The sequence below is a fragment of the Scyliorhinus torazame genome, chromosome 9 (assembly GCF_047496885.1).
Source record: "Scyliorhinus torazame isolate Kashiwa2021f chromosome 9, sScyTor2.1, whole genome shotgun sequence".
NCBI classification, from domain to species: domain Eukaryota; kingdom Metazoa; phylum Chordata; class Chondrichthyes; order Carcharhiniformes; family Scyliorhinidae; genus Scyliorhinus; species Scyliorhinus torazame.
Genome location: NC_092715.1, coordinates 128,830,159 through 128,849,834, shown reverse-complemented (window position 1 = coordinate 128,849,834; position 19,676 = coordinate 128,830,159). Strand labels below are relative to the sequence as shown.

Here is a 19,676-nt window from a genome sequence, read left to right as displayed (position 1 = left end):
ATTCCTCTATTCTCATTGCCATTACCTTGGCCAGGATCTTGGCATCTACATTTAGGAGGGAAATAGGTCGATAGGACCCGCATTGTAGCGGGTCCTTTTCCTTCTTTAAGAGAAGCGATATCGTTGCTTCAGACATAGTCGGGGGCAGTTGTCCCCTTTCCTTTGCCTCATTAAAGGTCCTCGTCAGTACCAGGGCGAGCAAGTCCACATATTTTCTATAGAATTCGACTGGGAATCCATCCGGTCCCGGGGCCTTTCCCGCCTGCATGCTCCTAATTCCTTTCACCACTTCTTCTACCTCTATCTGTGCTCCCAGTCCCACCCTTTCCTGCTCTTCCACCTTGGGAAATTCCAGCCGATCCAAGAAGCCCATCATTCTCTCCCTCCCATCCGGGGGTTGAGCTTCATATAATTTTATAAAATGTCTTGAACACTCCATTCACTCTCTCCGCTCCCCGCTCCATCTCTCCTTCCTCATCCCTCACTCCCCCTATTTTCCTCGCTGCTCCCCTTTTCCTCAATTGGTGTGCCAGCAACCTGCTCGCCTTCTCCCCATATTCGTACTGTACACCCTGTGCCTTCCTCCATTGTGCCTCTGCAGTGCCCGTAGTCAGCAAGTCAAATTCTACATGTAGCCTTTGCCTTTCCCTGTACAGTCCCTCCTCCGGTGCTTCCGCATATTGTCTGTCCACCCTCAAAAGTTCTTGCAGCAACCGCTCCCGTTCCTTACTCTCCTGCTTCCCTTTATGTGCCCTTATTGATATCAGCTCCCCTCTAACCACCGCCTTCAACGCCTCCCAGCCCACCTGGACCTCCCCGTTATCATTGAGTTCCAAGTACTTTTCAATGCACCCCCTCACCCTTAGACACACACCCTCATCTGCCATTAGTCCCATGTCCATTCTCCAGGGTGGGCGCCCTCCTGTTTCCTCCCCTATCTCCAAGTCCACCCAGTGTGGAGCGTGATCCGAAATGGCTAGAGCCATATACTCCGTTCCCCTCACCTTCGGGACCAATGCCCTACCCAGCACAAAAAAAGTCTATTCGCGAGTAGACTTTATGGACATAGGAGAAAAACGAGAACTCCTTACTCCTAGGTCTGCTAAATCTCCACGGGTCTACACCTCCCATCTGCTCCATAAAATCTTTAAGTACCTTGGCTGCTGCCGGCCTCCTTCCAGTCCTGGACTTCGACCTATCCAGCCCTGGTTCCAACACCGTATTAAAATCTCCCCCCATTATCAGCTTTCCCATCTCTAGGTCCGGAATGCGTCCTAGCATCCGCCTCATAAAATTGACATCATCCCAGTTCGGGGCATATACGTTTACCAAAACCACCGTCTCCCCCTGTAGTTTGCCACTCACCATCACGTATCTTCCCCCGTTATCCGCCACTGTAGTCTTTGCCTCGAACATTACCCGCTTCCCCACTAATATAGCCACCCCCCTGTTTTTCGCATCTAGCCCCGAATGGAACACCTGCCCCACCCATCCTTTGCGTAGCCTAACCTGGTCTGTCAGTTTCAGGTGCGTTTCCTGTAACATAACCACATCTGCCTTAAGTTTCTTAAGGTGTGCGAGTACCCGTGCCCTCTTTATCGGCCCGTTAAGCCCTCTCACGTTCCACGTGATCAGCCGAGTTGGGGGGCTTCCTACCCCCACCCCCTTGTCGATTAGCCATCACCTTTTTCCAGCTCCTCACCCGGTTCCCACGCAGCTGTATCTCCCCCAGGCGGTGCCCCCCCGCCCATCCTCTCCCATACCAGCTCCCCCCTCTCCCCAGCAGCAGCAACCCAGTAATTCCCCCCTCCCACCCCCCCCGCTAGATCCCCCGCTAGCGTAATTACTCCCCCCATGTTGCTCCCAGAAGTCAGCAAACTCTGGCCGACCTCGGCTTCCCCCCGTGACCTCGGCTCGCACCGTGCGACGCCCCCTCCTTCCTGCTTCTCTATTCCCGCCATGATTATCATAGCGCGGGAACCAAGCCCGCGCTTCTCCCTTGGCCCCGCCCCCAATGGCCAACGCCCCATCTCCTCCACCTCCCCTCCTCCCCCCATCACCACCTGTGGGAGAGAGAAAAGTTACCACATCGCAGGATTAGTACATAAAACTCCTCTTTTCCCCCTTTTTAACCCCCCTCTTTGCCCCCCACATTCGCCCCACCACTTTGTTCAAACGTTCTTTTTAATAACCCGCTCATTCCAGTTTTTCTTCCACAATAAAAGTCCACGCTTCATCCGCCGTCTCAAAGTAGTGGTGCCTCCCTCGATATGTGACCCACAGTCTTGCCGGTTGCAGCATTCCAAATTTTATCTTCTTTTTATGAAGCACCGCCTTGGCCCGATTAAAGCTCGCCCTCCTTCTCGCCACCTCCGCACTCCAGTCTTGATAAACGCGGATCACCGCGTTCTCCCATTTACTGCTCCGAGTTTTCTTCGCCCATCTAAGGACCATTTCTCGATCCTTAAAACGGAGGAATCTCACCACTATGGCTCTGGGAATTTCTCCTGCTCTCGGTCCTCGCGCCATCACTCGGTATGCTCCCTCCACCTCCAACGGACCCGCCGGGGCCTCTGCTCCCATTAACGAGTGCAGCATCGTGCTCACATATGCCCCGACGTCCGCTCCCTCCACACCTTCAGGAAGACCAAGAATCCTCAGGTTGTTCCTCCTTGCGTTGGTTTCCAGTGCCTCCAACCTTTCCACACATCGTTTCTGATGTGCCTCCTGCGTCTCCGTCTTCACCACCAGGCCCTGTATGTCGTCCTCATTCTCGGCTACCTTTGCCTTCACAACCCGAAGCTCCCGCTCCTGGGTCTTTTGTTCCTCCTTTAGCCCTTCGATCGCCTGTAGTATCGGGGCCAACAGCTCTTTCTTCATTTCCTTTTTGATCTCTTCCACACAGCATTTCAAGAACTCTTGTTGTTCAGGGCCCCATGTTAAACTGCCACCTTCCGACGCCATCTTGGTTTTTGCTTGCCTTCCTTGCCGCTGTTCTAAAGGATCCACTGCAATCCGGCCACTTTCTCCCCCTTTTTCCATCCGTATCCAGGGGGGATTCCCTTCTGGTTTACCGCACAGTGTTTTTAGCCGTTAAAATTGCCGTTGCGGCTACTATCAAGAGCCCAAAAGTCCGTTTCACCGGGAGCTGCCGAAACGTGCGACTCAGCTGGTCATCGCCGCACCCGGAAGTCCGCCCACGTTGAATTTCATCAGCCATTTCTTGGACCACTCTCCTAAACTGTCTAAACCTTTCTTCAGCCTCCCCACCTCCTCCATACTACCTGCCCCTCCACCTATCTTTGTATCATCGGCAAACTTAGCCAGAATGCTAAGGTTGGTGACACGAAGGTTGGTGGAATGGACAGCAGTAAATTGAAGGTGTGCAAGTTAGGTTGATCTTAGATCAGGATAAATGGTCGACACAACATCGTGGGCTGAAGGGCCTGTAATGTGCTAAACTGTTCTATGTTCTAAACGCAGGCATATCTCAGGTAACACATTTCATAGCCTACAAATCGAAAGCCTGGCTCCTGAATGTCTGGAAGGGGCACTGTGGACCCACACATATTCATGTACCAGGGAAACAAGGCACTCACCACCTCATTACGGGCTGATTGTCTAAAGGATGTTCCTTTGTATTGCAAATCAGATGGACAAGATGTATCCACCAAACGATTAGAAGTAGAGTATGTCGGACAATGTGTCACGTCATCTAATCAGGGAAGTGACTGTAACCTAATCAAACTGCCGGTATCGTTAATCGGTTGTGTTGTAGTACTTTGAATCACTTTGTATTCCTTTGAATTAGTCTGTATGATCCAAACAGTATAAGATGTGTAAGACAGCTTTATTGGGCAGAGCGACTTGGACCAAGCTGCGGTAAAAGCGGCCGCGTTTTGTTCTCCCGCATGCATGTGGCATTAAAAGACGTTTTGCTAAAGTTTCATACGGTCTGAAGAACTATGTTTGTGTAATAGCACTAATTTTAGTTCTGCCGTTTTAACAATTATTTGGTGGTGTATTAGTAACAACCTGGATAGAATTGCTATTTCTTTAAAACATTTGGTTGAAATGCTCACACTCACCACAGATGCCCCTCGTCCAGTCTGCATGCTGCCCAGCCATGGCATATTTATTGGGGTGCCAGGAACACTGGGAGTATAAGGTGTGCTGCACTGCAAATCACCAAAATCATCTCTTGCATGCACCACCAGAAACTCATCTGATCTGAGGAAACATTAAAAAAAAAGGAAAAACTAAGTCAGAGATAAAACATTTCATAACCAGCATTGCATGTTTACCTAACAGATAGAAATGAGACTGCACGTGACTCCAGCTAATAGTTGTAGCAAAGCACACAAGAGTAATGCATTATACAGACTACTCCATCATTACTTTATTAATCCATTACAATCCTGCCACCAACCTGCCAAATTAACCAATAATCGACAGGGCCAATGTGTTCCCTATTAACAAATAAAATAACTACTTTAGTTCAAAAATAAATATAAATCCTGATTCCGCACTATTTTTCAAAGAACACGTGGTATTATACATTAGTTATTTTCCACAGAACTGGAAATCTGTTCCTCTCAAAACAAGGTTTACCCACTTCTCTGCACAACATGTCCTGACTTTCACCTACCAAGTAGATCTTTGCCCCTAACAAGTTGTGCCTTTCTCCAACCCATAACAGCATGAGTAATAACTTATTTCAATTCCTTTATTGGCCACATTTACTGCATGATCTGAACGTTACCGAAGAAAGACTGAATTCATATAGAAGCTTTCCCAGAATAGAAGGCATTCCAGAGCACATTACAACCAACAAAGTACCGTAGAAATGTAGTCACTGTTGTAACATAGGAAATACAATTTGCGTACACCAAGCTTCCATAACATCAATTACATAAATGACCAAATGATTGGTTTTAGTTTTTTTGATTGAGGTATTAATGCTGGCTTTAATACCGGAAGAACTTCCGTGCTCCTCTTTATATAACACCATGGGATCTTTACCCTTCACCTGAGGGGTTTTAATTTCGTATCCAAAAGATGATACCGAGAACAGTTCAACACTCCTCAGGACTGCACTGCAGTGTTAACCTTGAGTACAGTTTATTACTTTATCAAATCCTTTTAACATTTGATACAAATCAATCAGAGCGCCCTCGATGTTCTAAACTCAATGAAATATAAGTTTATGCAACCTGGCTCTCTAAATCACGAAGCTCCAAGATCATCCTCGTTTATCAAAATTGCAATTGCCCCAGTCACAAGACAATATCTCCTCCCCGAGGTGCAATGCCTGAAACTGAATGCAGTACTTCAGATATGATCAGATCAAGACTCTATACAATTAAAGCATAATCTGCCTTCGACCCCATCAAAAAAACATTGTCCTTCAACGTTCTTGAGATAAAGGCCAATATTCCAATGGCCTTTGATTGTTTTGTACCAGTCTACTAGTTTTTAATAACTTCTGCATTTGGTCTCCCATTATACTCGAATAATCATTCTTGGGTCCAGAGTGAGTGGCCTCATATTTGTCTGCAATGAATTCCATTTGGTATAGTTTGCCCACTCACTAACAAGGTCCTCGTCTCTTTGTAACCTTTTGCTTCTCATATAACACCTTTTAAAGACTTCGGCAAAGCAATTTACAGTCATTAATGATACCTGAAAAATATCACTTGCTGCTTCCCACCATTCAGAGAAACTACTCTTTAGCCCCACTTTGTCTCCTACCTCCCAACTAATTTCCAATTCAATTCAAAAGGCTAACAACCTCCCGTGTGAATCACTTATCCGCACAGACAGTGACCCAAGCCAGGAATTGAACCAGGGTTCCTGGTGTATGAAGCAACAGTGCTAACCACTGTGCTACAGTTCCACCACTAATATCCAGAGACACTCACTTATTAAGGATCTCCTCAAAGAATTCAAGTCCATTAGTCAGACGTATCCTACCCTTAACAAAAGCACTTTGGTCTCTGTTGACTCTTCTTCATTCATTTACAACTTTGCAGCTTGAGCATATGTGCTCTTCTAAAAGAGGAGGCTAATTTACAGTTGGCATAACTTCTCCAGTTAAAATTGATTCTTGATTTAAAGAAAAATATCTCTCTCCTGACAACTAAACCTCACTGTGTTGGTCATTAGTCAAATTCTAATATTAAAATTTTCTCAATCTTTCAAAGGCGGTCACTCATGCTGCGGAACTGTTCCACAACTGTCAGCAGCTAGCCAATTCTTCATGCACATGGAGATTCCCACTATATAACCATTAAATGTTGTCAGGTCATTTTACCAGTGGAAACATAAGAAACAATTCTCAAAGAAAACATCATATGCACAAGACAGAATTACGTTGCCATGTGTTTTTTTTTTCTTCAAGCATAATCATGTTTGCCAGTGGTTAAACATCTTTTGGATGATGACTGGGAGAATTGTTTTATTAGTATTGCATCCAGCATGTTTGGTAACAGGTCATCTATCACACAACTAATTGGGCAACTGGGTCATTAAGTGGACTTTTCATCATTAGTTCTGAGAAATATTCTGTCTTTATATTTTAAAATATTTTTCTTCAAAGAGTGAAAGCCTCATTGGAAGAAAATACCTTTGCGCATTTGTGAAGTTTAGAAATCCATAGTTCTGAATGCTTCAACAACTTTACTATTTCAGTCATATGTCTTAACATATTACCTCCAAATGTAAATAGTGCACAAACAAATATTTTTTAAATGATCAAAAATCTTTTCTATTTTTAGAAGGGTAATATAACAATGACTAGGCATATCTACAGTAACTTGAGTGAAAACACAGTGATATTGACTCTCATTTTACAATCTTGTGTATGTCAAAGTCCATCATTTTACAATCAGTGTATGCCAAAGCCGCACCATTTTGTAATGCTGGGAATGGTCTTAAGTAGGAGCACATAATTTTTAATTATGAACTTGAAGTAAAGCAATCACTGAAGGATTATGTATGTTATCAGAAGTTTAGGAATTTGGGTTATTGTATAAAGACAATTTCAAACATCACGTCTTCTCAATTACAAAGCTGAAAATGAAATTAACTCATTATAAGAACATAAGAACTAGGAGCAGGAGTAGGCCATCTGGCCCCTCGAGCCTGCTCCGCCATTCAATGAGATCATGGCTGATCTTTTGTGGACTCAGCTCCACTTTCCGGCCCGAACACCATAACCCTTAATCCCTTTATTCTTCAAAAAATTATCTATCTTTATACCTACCCTTTTGATTCTAGTTCAAACTCATCTTCAACCCAAGTGTAGATCTGGGTAGCCAGGATAGCAGACACATCTAACTCCTGGATATCATGACTTGTGGCTATGGCAACACAGTTCCGATTAGCCTAAAAAAAAAATTAACAGAGTTACCTCAAATTTTGATATGTCGAGGAAAAGAAATCAAGTTGCCCGCACTGTAAAATGCTGTTCCCCTTGTACAGTAAAAACAAAATTCCATTCCTTGCGCACAGTGCATTCATTTTAATCAGTATTTATTAGTTTTCAGTTGAAAAGCACACTATCTTATTCAAAGCAGTGATCAGACTGACACTTTTTGATGAAAATATGCATTCACTTACTTTATTAATTGCAAATGCTGTTATGATGTCAGATTCTTTATGGACAATCCTTGCCCTTCCCCCAGGGTAACCAGAATCAGCTTCCACCTTTACAAAACAAGGCAGAAAGAGACCACATTGTGAATTATAATCGTTTGCTCATGGTGCTGGCGTGCAACCCAATGTTAGAACTGTGCAGCAAAAACTTGCCAACTATTTTTTCAGAAATTCACCATCAGCAATTTTGCATTAGCCGATCAAGACTACAAAGAGAGGATTTTACGACACGAATACCTTCTCCCTGAGTTGAAACAAAATGTTGTGTGGTTATAACATCAATGGCGCATGTTCATTTTGGCATTTCGGCTAAGTGCTATTTTTCTAGATTTCAGGTCTGTGCAATACCAATTTTAATCATTTAGTTTACATTAGCAATCAACAGTACCACCATTGTTATTGTAATAAGGAAGTAACTATTATACCAGAGACTGACAGCAATTTTTGCTGAGAAACTATTAATTTATCAGGTAGGCAGGAACAGAAAGCTGCTTTAGCACTTCGCAATAGTCAGATCAGACTAACTGTTTAGCTTATTGTATGTTCAAGTAATCTTAACCACAATTTTTTATAAGTACACCTTTCATGCGATTACTGCTCCAAAGTCCTTCAAAGGGTGAGAAATGGACAAATAAATAAAAGGAACAGGCACTGAGCCATGGGGAACAGATAATTATGATAGATTCCAAGCTTGATCAGAAATTATGTTTTAAACTGTTTTTTAAGGTGGAAAGAGAATGATGCGCAGAAATTTAGAGTTTAGGTGGTATGAGATGAACTGGCCGAGAGGCCCTGCCAAAAATGATGGGGTGAGGGGAGTAGGCAGAGCAAGAACAAAAGGTCTGGGAATGGATACATAACTGGAGAAAATTGTAATGGCATCGAGGAGTGAGGTAGAGAGAGACAGTGCAGATGAGTGCTGATAAGAGGAATGGATTTATTTTATTCATTTGATGGCAAGGCCTCTATTTGCTGCCCATTCAAATTGCCTTTGAAAAGGTGGCTGTGACTGCCAGCTGGAGCTGCTGCAGTCCACAGAAAATGGTTAAGCATAGGAGGCCATTTGGCCCATTATATCCATGCCAGTACTCTGTAGAAACCACTTAGCGAGTCCCACAACCCTACCTTTCACCCATAGCTTTCCAAACATTCGCTTTTCGAATAATTATCCAATTTCTTTTTGAAAGAATCGTTTGAATCGGCCTTCAACACGATTTCAGGCTGTGCATTCCGGGTCCTAATCATTCACTCTAAAAATAATTCTTCCTCGTGTCACCATTGCATCTTTTGTCAATCTGCTTAAAACGGTCTTGGGTTTGGAAAGTGCCACTTAAGGTGCCTTGTTGAGTTCCTCCCGTGCATCTTGTGATGGCTCGCACTACTGCTGCCGACCGTTTCCATCCAGAAGGACAAGGTCAGCAGACACATGGGAAGACCATCACCTGGAAGTTTCCCTCCAAAGTTACTTACCATCCTGACTTGGAAATATATTGCCGTTTCTTCACTGTCACTGTTGGTGGTGGAGGGAGTGAATGTTTATGGACAGATTGCAAATAAAGTGGGATGCTTTGTCCTGGATGGTGTTCAGAGCTGTTGGAGATGCACTCATCCAAGCAAGTGGACAGTATTCCACACACCTGACTTGCGCCTTGTAGATAGTGGGCAGGCTTTGCGTAGTCAGGAGGTGAGTTACATGCCACAGAATTCCTGGCCTCTGACTTGCTCGTGTAGCCACAGTATTTATATGGCTCGTCCAGTTCTATTTCTGGTCAACAGTAACCCTTATGATGTTGATAGTGGGGGATTCAGCAATGATAAAGCCATTGAATGTCATTGGACAATGGTTAGATTATTTCTTGTTGTAGATGGTCTTTGCTGGCACTAATGTTACTTGCCACTTGTCAGCCCAAGCCTGAATATTGTCCAGGTTTGCTATATTTGCATAAGACTGCTTCAGAATCTGAGGAGTCACAAATGGTGCTAAACATTGTGCAGTCATCATCAGCGAAAATCCCCATTTGTGATCTTATTACTGAAGGAAAGTTATTGATGAAGCAGCTGAAGATGGTTGGGCTTAGGACCCTGACTAACTCCTGCAGTGATGTCTTGGAACGGAGATGAATTGCCACAATTACCTTCCTTTGTGCCAGGCATACCTCCAAACAGTGGAGAGTTATCCCCTGATTCCTATTTACTCCGGTTTTGCTGGGGTTCTTTGATGCCATATTCGGTCAAATGATGCCTTGATATCAAAGGCAATCACTCTCATCTTGCTTCTGGAATTCAGCTCTTTTGTCCATGTTTGAACCAAGGTTGTAATGAGGTCAGGAGCTGAGTGACCCTGGTGGAATCCAAAATGAGCTTAAAGGAACAGGTAATTGCCACCAAGCTTGATAGTGCTGATGACCCCTTCCATCACGTTACTGATGATCAAGAGTAGGCTGAAGGGGCGGTAATTGGCCAAATTGGATTTGTTATACGTGTGTGTATACAGGACATACCTGGATAATTCTCAACACGGCCAGGTGGATGCCACTTTTAAAGCTGTACTGGAACAGTGCGGCTTGGGGTGTGACAGGTACTTCAGGTACAGTCGAGGTACATTCTCATAAGGGAAAATGGTACGGCAAACAAAACCAGAGCTCCCTAAATGATAAATACCAAGATGAAGCAGAGAAAGGATGCCTGTGACAGGTGTCAGGTTGATAATGCAAGTGAGAATCAATAAAAAGGTTAGAGAGGAAGTGAAAAATGTGATGAGCGCAATGGAGACAAGTAACTTTTAAAAAGAAATCCAAACTCCCAGTTGTCAACTTTTAAACATAAGCCTTTGCAATAAGATCATAAGATATAGGAGCAGAAGTAAGGCCATTCGGCCCATCGAGTCCACTCCACCATTCAATCATGGCTGATTTCAACTCCATTTACCCACTCTCTCTCCATAGCCCTTAATTCCTCGAGAAATCAAGAATTTATCAACTTCTGTCTTAAAGACACTCAACGGCCCGGCCTCCACCGCCCTCTGTGGCAATGAATTCCACAGACCCACCACTCTCTGGCTGAAGAAATTTCTCCTCATCTGTTCTAAAGTGACTCCCTTTTATTCTAAGGCTGTGCCCCCGGGTCCTAGTCTCCCCTGCTAATGGAAACAACTTCCCTTCGTCCACCCTATCTAAGCCATTCATTATCTTGTAAGTTTCTATTAGATCTCCCCATAACCTCCGAAACTCCAATGAATATAATCCCAGGATCCTCAGACCTTCATCGTATGTTAGGCCTACCATTCCTGGGATCATCCGTGCGAATCTCCGCTGGACCCGCTCCAGTGCCAGTATGTCCTTCCTGAGGTGTGGGGCCCAAAATTGCTCACAGTATTCTAAGTGGGGCCTAACTAATGCTTTATAAAGCTTCAGAAGTACATTCCTGCTTTTATATTTCAAACCTCTTGAGATAAATGACAACATTGCATTTGCTTTCTTAATTACGGACTCAACCTGCAGGTTTACCTTTAGAGAATCCTGGACTAGGACTCCCAAGTCCCTTTGCACTTCAGCATTATGAATGTTGTCCCCGTTTAGAAAATAGTCCATGCCTTTATTCTTTTTTCCAAAGTGCAAGACCTCGCATTTGCTCACGTTGAATTTCATCAGCCATTTCTTGGACCACTCTCCTAAACTGTCTAAATCTTTCTGCAGCCTCCCCACCTCCTCCATACTATCTGCCCCTCCACCTATCTTTGTATCATCGGCAAACTTAGCCAGAATGCCCCCAGTCCCGTCATCTAGATCGTTAATATATAAAGAGAACAGCTGTGGCCCCAACACTGAACCCTGCGGGACACCACTCGTTACCAGTTGCCATTCCGAAAAAGAACCTTTTATCCCAACTCTCTGCCTTCTGCCTGACAGCCAATCGTCAATCCATGTTAGTACCTTGCCTCGAATACCATGGGCCCTTATTTTACTCAGCAGTCTCCCGTGAGGCACCTTATCAAAGGCCTTTTGGAAGTCAAGATAGTTAACATCCATTGGCTCTCCTTGGTCTAACCTATTTGTTATCTCTTCAAAGAACTAACAGGTTTGTCAGGCATGACCTCCCCTTACTAAATCCATGCTGACTTGTCCTAATCCGACCCTGCACTTCCAAGAATTTAGAAATCTCATCCTTAACAATGGATTCTAGAATCTTGCCAACAACCGAGGTTAGGCTAATTGGCCTATAATTTTCCATCTTTTTCCTTGTTCCCTTCTTGAACAAGGGGGTTACAACAGCGATTTTACAATCCTCTGGGACTTTCCCTGACTCCAGTGACTTTTGAAAGATCATAACTAACGCCTCCACTATTTCTTCAGCTATCTCCTTTAGAACTTTAGGATGTAGCCCATCTGGGCCCGGAGATTTATCAATTTTTAGACCTCTTCGTTTCTCTAGCACTTTCTCCTTTGTGATGGCTACCATATTCAACTCTGCCCCCTGACTCTCCTGAATTGTTGGGATATTACTCATGTCTTCCACTGTGAAGACTGATGCAAAGTACTTATTTAGTTCCTCAGCTATTTCCTTGTCTCCCATCACTAGATTACCAGCGTCATTTTGGAGCGTCCCAATGTGTACTTTTGCCTCCCGTTTGTTTTTAATGTATTTAAAGAAACTTTTACTATCATTCCTAATGTTACTGGCTAGCCTACCTTCATAATTGATTCTCTCTTTCCTTATTTCTCTCTTTGTTATTCTCTGTTTGTTTTTGTAGCCTTCCCAATCTTCTGACTTCCCACTACTCTTTGCCACATTATAGGCTTTCTCTTTTGCTTTGATGCATTCCCTAACTTCCTTTGTCAGCCATGGCTGCCTAATCCCCCCTCTGATAACCTTTCTTTTCTTTGGGATGACCCTCTGTACTGTGTCTTCAATTACTCCCAGAAACTCCTGCCATTGCTGTTCTACTGTCTTTCCCACTAGGCTCTGCTCCCAGTCGATTTTCGTCAGTTCCTCCCTCATGCCCCTGTAGTTACCTTTATTTAACTGTAACACCTTTACATCTGATTCTACCTTCTTTCTTTCAAATTGGAGATTGAATTCTACCACATTATGATCACTGCCTCCTAAGTGACCCTTACTTTAAGATCTTTAATCAAGTCTGGCTCATTACATAACACTAAGTCCAGAATGGCCTGTCCCCTCGTGGGCTCCATTACAAGCTGTTCCAAAAAGCCCTCCTGTAAACATTCAATGAATTCCCTTTCCTTGGGTCCACTGGCAGCATTATTTACCCAGTCCACCTGCATATTGAAGTCCCCCATGATCACTGTGACCTTGCCTTTCTGACATGCACTTTCTATTTCGTGGTGCATTTTGTGCCCCTGGTCCTGACCACTGTTAGGAGGCCTGTACATAACTCCCATTATGGTTTTTTTGCCTTTGTGGTTCGTCAACTCTACCCACACAGACTCCACATCCTCTGACCCTATGTCGTTTAGTGCTATTGATTTAATTTCATTCCTAATTAACAAGGCAACCCCGCCCCCTCTGCCCACCTCCCTGTCTTTTCGATAGGTTGTGAATCCCTGGATGTTTAAATGCCAGTCCTGAACCCCCTGCAACCATGTCTCTGTGATGCCTACCACATCATACCTGCCAGTCACAATCTGGGCCACAAGCTCATCTACCTTGTTCCGTACACTGCGCGCATTTAAATATAGCACCTTTAATTCTCTATTGACTGTCCCTTTTTGTTTTCTTAGTGTGGTGGACCTTGGTTTACTGAGCCTTTCCATACACTGTCATATTTTGTGGGATGGGGACTATCGTAACCTCTCCTGAATTCTGTCTTTTCGTGCTTCTTTGTATTCCTAAGCAGCTACGCAATATAAGAGTTCACCAAAGCAAGTACTATATTTTGTGAATATTTGTTCTTTTAGGCCAAAAATCTGAACAGGACAATCCCCATTCTATTTTTATTTCCAGCCTCGTGTTTTTCCTCTCTGTTGCAGGATCTTGCTGATTCTTTCACACTGGGACGAAACCAAGGTGTTCCACAGCTCCCAGGAATAACTTGAGTCAAATCAATGATTTGTTGTTAAACACAGTCTGACAGCATAAAAGTACTTGTGGGTTGAGTTAAAGCTAAGTTGGAGTCCTCAGGGTACCAATAGCCATTGAATCCTTGTTTGTGAATTCTGTCACAATCACACCTCATGGACTGCAGCGATTCAAGGCAGCTCAACACTAATTTCTCAAGGGCAGTTAGGATACGGTAATAAATGCTGGCCGAGCCAGTGATGCCCACATCTCAAAGATGAATAAAACTTTCTTTTTTAAAAAGAACACGATGAGGAAGAGGCAGCAGGGTAGATCGTTATCTACCATCAGGGACAGAATGACTGAGCAAAGGTATGAGCTGATCAAAGAGCCAGAATAAATTTGAAAAGTAGGTCATGACTGACTAATCCTCAGTATAATTCTAACATGGTAGACAAGGGAGTATCTGTGGATGTTGTCTGTCTGAACTTACTGCAGGAATTTGATGAGGCTGCACATAAGAGATTATTAGTAAAAACAAGGTGTGTCGAATTGGAGGTTTAAAGACAGGGGGCTGGATTCTCCATCCCGCCGCACCACATTTCTGCCCCGACCCGCCGGCAGGATTCTCCGTTACGCCAGCCAATGGGGTTTCCCATTGTGGGGCAGCCCCACGCCGTCGGGAAACCTCCTGGCACCAGCAAAACGGAGAATACGGCCCAGTGTTGCAAATTGGTTGGATATTTGGAGACAGGAAAATAAAAATAAAGGGAATATACTCATTGACTAAATGTGGCAAGTAGTGTGCTCAATGGATTGGTATTGGGATCTCAGCTTTTTTCCATGTATCCCAAAATCCTGGACAAGAAACTATTCTTTCATCCAAATTAGGAGTAAAAGTAAGTTTTGTAAATGGCAGCAGGAAGTTATAAATTCATACGGTCAGATTAAGTAAATGGGCAAAACTGTGGCAGGTGGGAGTTCAATTTGATGTCAACCACTTTGCATCCAAAAGTAGAACTCAGAACATTTTCTAAACGGCTAAAGGTTAGAAAATGATGACGTGAAAAGAAATTGTCCGGGCATATGTACAGAAAGTAATCAAAAAGATGAATGGAATTATAACATTTATCTCATGGGAGTTGGAATACAGGATATAAAAGGTTATACTCCAGTTGTCTAGCCTTGCTTAATGCCAACTGAAGTACTACATTCAGTTCTGGGTAAAGAACAGGAAGGCAATATTGCTCTTCGAGGAGGTACAGCAGAGATTTACCAAAATAACAACAGATCATAATGGATTAAATTAAAATTGGTTGCTTAACTGGCCTGAATTCTCATGAATTTTGAAGATTATTTAATTTCAGTGTTTAAAAGTAGAAAATGAAAATCTATTGCCCCTGGTCACGGAACTGGGCACAATCCTAAAATTAGACCAAGGTCTTTCAGGAGTTCGGGCAGGAAGCTCCTGGGAAATATAGAATTCTTTGCCCCAAACACGTGGATGTTTGATCAATTGAAACTCAAGACTGAAATTGCCAGATCTTTATCAGGTAGAGGTATCAGGGTGTATAGATCAAAGGTAGGGAAATGGAGTAGAGCTACAGATCAGCCATAATCTAATGAAATGGTGCAACAAGCTCAAGGGATTTAATGACCTTCATGCCCCATGTAGATCCTTCACAGTCCTGCACAGCAAAGTATAATGAGTAGCAAAAATGTTCCCAATTGCAATATTTAACATATTACAAGTCATAAGAGAAAATATTTGAAGATTTTTTTATTAAAGATCACCTGAGCAGAATCTTTAAAATGCTTCAACATCTGTCAGTGTGTATGGCTCTCAGCTATTCAGTGTAAAGCAGTGCTCTTCATTCCTCGCCAGCTTAATTTTCACAATTATGATGCATATCTGCATTTTTAATTAGTTAAAGTTCCAATGAAATATATTTTAAACTGTAGTGAAAAATAGCAACTTTACCTCATGCCAAACACACCAATGTGCATGTGTCAAGATCAGCATCTTTGCGAGTAGAGGAAAAACAACCCATACCTGTTTATTTGCAATTCACTAGCATACCAAGTAAAAGGAGATGTTCATATTTCCAAATACATGATATGGTGAATAAATATTGTAACCCTGGCAGTTTATGGACTTAATTTCATGTGTGGTCTCCCCAGGTGCTTACTTGACTTATGAGCTTGAGTATATGGATGTCAAAATGCTATTTATTTAGTCAAATTATGTTAAATGAGATGTTAATATTACATTACAGAACAGTATTTCCTGGGGAGAACACAGCATTCAGTGCCAGAGATGGTTATAAACAATTGAGCTGTACCTTGTTGATGCTAGGTTCCTCCATCATAGAATTTCTGATTGTTTCATTGGAGGTGTCTACTGACTACATTGCAGAACAAAGAACAGCCACAAGACAAATGGTTTAAAAAAAATAAATTAAGCATGAATTAGAAAACATTGCTAAAGATGAAGCTCTGTCCTTTACATAAAAAGGTGAAAAGGAATATATAAAAAGGTGAAAAGGAATACAGAACCTAACAATAGGCACTACATTTACATGCATATTACATTGATTTTTCTGTCACTACTTCAAAGTTCTATTAGACTAATCTGAAATTAAAAAACACAAAATAATCTTGCAGATAAAATTAGGTTGCTCGTCTCAATATTTTTAACAGGATTATATTGGATATTTGGGACAAGTGGTTTTGCTTTTACAGGATCAGCTAAGGGTAGTTTGGTAGCACAGTACCTAGAACACCAATTGGCAAGGGAACATCAAGTTATACTGCATGAGAAGAGTGTGCTGCTTGATTGCCAAGTTGATTCTGATTGGTAGAGGTGTTGCCATGGTGAATGCATGGAGAACTGGCAAACTTTTGTTTTAATTCAAAACAGATTTGGTCAAATCATTGCCGTGGGGAATTAACCAGGGATTGGCTGTCCCTAAAGCTTTTGTTTAGTTGTAAAAGACAATGTGCGGACATACTCCTTCTCTCTGCAAAGCACAGCCCTGTATGTGAATATATGTCACTCTGTATGTCGGCCAGGGCATTGAGTACAAGGGTTGGCATGTCATGTTACAGTTGTAAAAAAACATTATTTCGGCCACATTTGGAATATTGCGGATAGTTCTGGTCGCCACACAACCAGAAGGACGTGGATGCTTTGGAGAGAGGGTAAAGAAGGTTTACCAGGATGTTGCCTAGTCTGCAGTGTGATAGCTATGAGGCGAGGTTGAATAAACTCAGATTGTTTTCGTTGGAAAGACGGAGGCTGAGGGGAGACCTGATTGAGGCCCACAAAATTATGAGAGGTATAGACAGGGTGAATAGTCAGAAGCTTTTTCCAGGGGTAGAACACTCAATTACAGGGGGCACGGGTTCAAGGTGAGAGGGGGAAAAGTTTAGGGGAGTTGTGCGGGGAAAGCTTTTCACGCAGAGGGTGGTGGGTGCCTGAAAAACATTATCAGTGGAGGTGGTGGAGGCAAGCATGAAAGCAATGTTTAAGATGCATCTTGATAGACACATGAACGGGCGGGGAGTGGAGGGATACATCGTTTGGGCAATAAGGATTAGGTCTGAATAAGGATCAGCGCAGACTTTGTGGGCCAAAGGGCCTATTTCTCTGCTGTAATGTTCTTTGTTCTGTCCTTCAAGAAATTACATCTAATGTTTGACACTATGTTTTGAGTTTGCAAGCACGGGTTGGTTGGGTAAGGCCAGTACTTTGCCTGTTGTGAACAGTTAAAGTGACATGTTGTTTGATATGATCAGTCAGACATTGGCATGTATGGCCTACATACCTGGCATCTAAAGTAAAAAAGTAAAGTTGCCATAGTCCCAGAAGATGATTGATGGTGATTTGACCAGAGGATCACCACACCTCAGGTGAGGGGCAAGATTGAGAAGGCAGGCCCTTCATGAATTACCTCAGCTGGTACGGGAATTGAACCCACACTTTTGGCCTCACTCTGCATTACAAACCAGCCATCCAGCCAACTGAGCAAAACTGGCCCATCACACCATTACTGAAATTCATACAGCACATTACTTATGTGTATGATAGGCAGGTCGTCTTTTTGCGGTTGTAACATGGTTCACTTACGCATGCTAGAAGCTACTCACACAGGGCCCTGTCCTTTGGAGTTAAAAGAAGCATGTCCATGCCTTTTGCAACTAAACTAATGCTTGCAGGGGCAGCCATTCTCTGGTTCATTGATTAGTCAAGGTATTGACAAGGGCAGTGTCGACCTGCCTAGTTTGAATTTGAACAAAAGTTTGGCAGTTAACTGTTCCTTGGTGCTTTCTCCATGTCAACACCTCTACCTGAGTCCACTTGCCAATCAATCAGCACTCTCTACTCACGCATGCTGAATTGTTGTTCCCTTTAAAACTGTATTCTTGCGATTCTGTGCTGATGAATGCAATACAAAAATCTTGGGCAGCATGTTATCTTTTTCAGCAAAACTCAACTAAACTAAATTCTTATTGCTCTATAATCTTCAAAACACACATCATTAATATTTCCAACTAAGAATTACCAAGCAAAGCAGTAGAACATCCAGGAGCTACAAGACAATGCTGTTTACATAAGAAATTGCAACAGGAGACAACCATACAGCTCACCTAATTTACTCAGTAATTGAACAATATTCGTATTACAAAAGCTAATTTCTTGATAAGAAACAAAGGACATGGTAAACTATGATAAAGAATGCGGAGGACAACAGGTGACATACCAGGTAGAGGAATGGACAGATACAGGGTAATTATGGTACAAATTAGGTAAACATGAAGAAGTATATTTGGGAAAGGGAACAGAGAACATAAAACGGCCCTAATTGGTAAAATTCACAATGGAATTGAAGAGCTCTTTTTGTGGACAGGACATACCTGGGCAATTTTTGACATTGTCAGGTGGACAGATGTCAGTGTTATCGATCTACTGATTCAGCTTGGCTAGGGTCGAGGCTAGACAACAAGTTTATAATACTACTGCTGGAATGTTGTCAGGATCCACAGCTGTTGCAATATTCAGTGCTTCCAGCCGTTTCTTGAAATCACATGAAGATTAATTGCCCCATGGTCTCAAATAGAGGTGCCATTTTTGATTTTTGTCAGTACTATTTCAGCATTGTGGAAGGTGCAGAAATTCGATTAGAGTGTTTCAAATAAGGAGCTGCAAAAATGATTGACATGGATTTAGGAACTAACAACACATCCAATTGCTTTGGGGAGGAAAGAAAGATTGGAGATGGGGCAGTAGGTCCCAAGAACAAAGGGGTTGGGTAGATTTGTTGAGGAGGGTTGACAACTTTTGAAGGGATGGGGACAGTACTTGAGGAGACAAAACCACATCAGCTAGCATAAAGAGGGGGTTGGGCATAATCAGGAGGTGGGTGATCTTGGAGAAGAATTGAGGCAAGTTAAGAGAACTAGAGAAACACATAGTATTGTGGTTAAGACAGAGGAAAGCCTGGAGACATTTGACTTGGTGGAATAAGCAGGGATGTAATTGAAGTTTGTGAATGGGTTTGGTGATAAACAAATCTATAAGTTCTGCATACATATTGTTGGAAGTAACAATGGAAGATGCTGTGGTAAAGTTATGGAGATGGCTGATAGTGAGGAAAAGAATTCCAGTAGGAAGTGGGTAGGAAGTGAGAGTGGTCAGGAATATAAATAATTTATGGGAGATGGACTGATCAGTGATTGAAATCATGGGAGCAGAATGAGCGATGGCAACATTCAGTGATGACCTTGAACATAGGTAGGAATATTTTTATAGAGGCAGAGGGTTTGGAAGGACAGGAGGGCAGAGGACAAGGGCTTAAGAGCAACATAGAGATTAAAATTACTGAAGCATAGGAGTCACTTTAGCAAGAGGAGGAAAATGGAAGATCTCTCATTGAAAAACACAGGATCAGGTGTGTGAAGGTGGTGGAGTGGATAATACAGATAATAAAGCAGAGCTAGGA

At 42.9% G+C, this 19,676-nt stretch overlaps 1 protein-coding gene across 3 annotated transcripts in view; it reads right to left on the bottom strand.

Moving 5' to 3' along the window:
• LOC140429471 (dmX-like protein 1) overlaps positions 1-19,676 on the bottom strand; it is a 366,142-nt gene that overhangs the window by 57,468 nt on the left and 288,998 nt on the right. For 2 of the 3 annotated variants that reach the window (XM_072516509.1, XM_072516510.1), the window contains exons 34-37: positions 16,017-16,079; positions 7,621-7,707; positions 7,265-7,386; positions 4,089-4,230 (exon numbers count right to left, since the gene is read on the bottom strand). In XM_072516509.1, coding sequence (XP_072372610.1) covers positions 4,089-4,230; positions 7,265-7,386; positions 7,621-7,707; positions 16,017-16,079 — 414 coding nt within the window. The remainder of the gene's footprint in view (positions 1-4,088; positions 4,231-7,264; positions 7,387-7,620; positions 7,708-16,016; positions 16,080-19,676) is intronic. The other variant, XM_072516511.1, reaches the window with a different exon arrangement.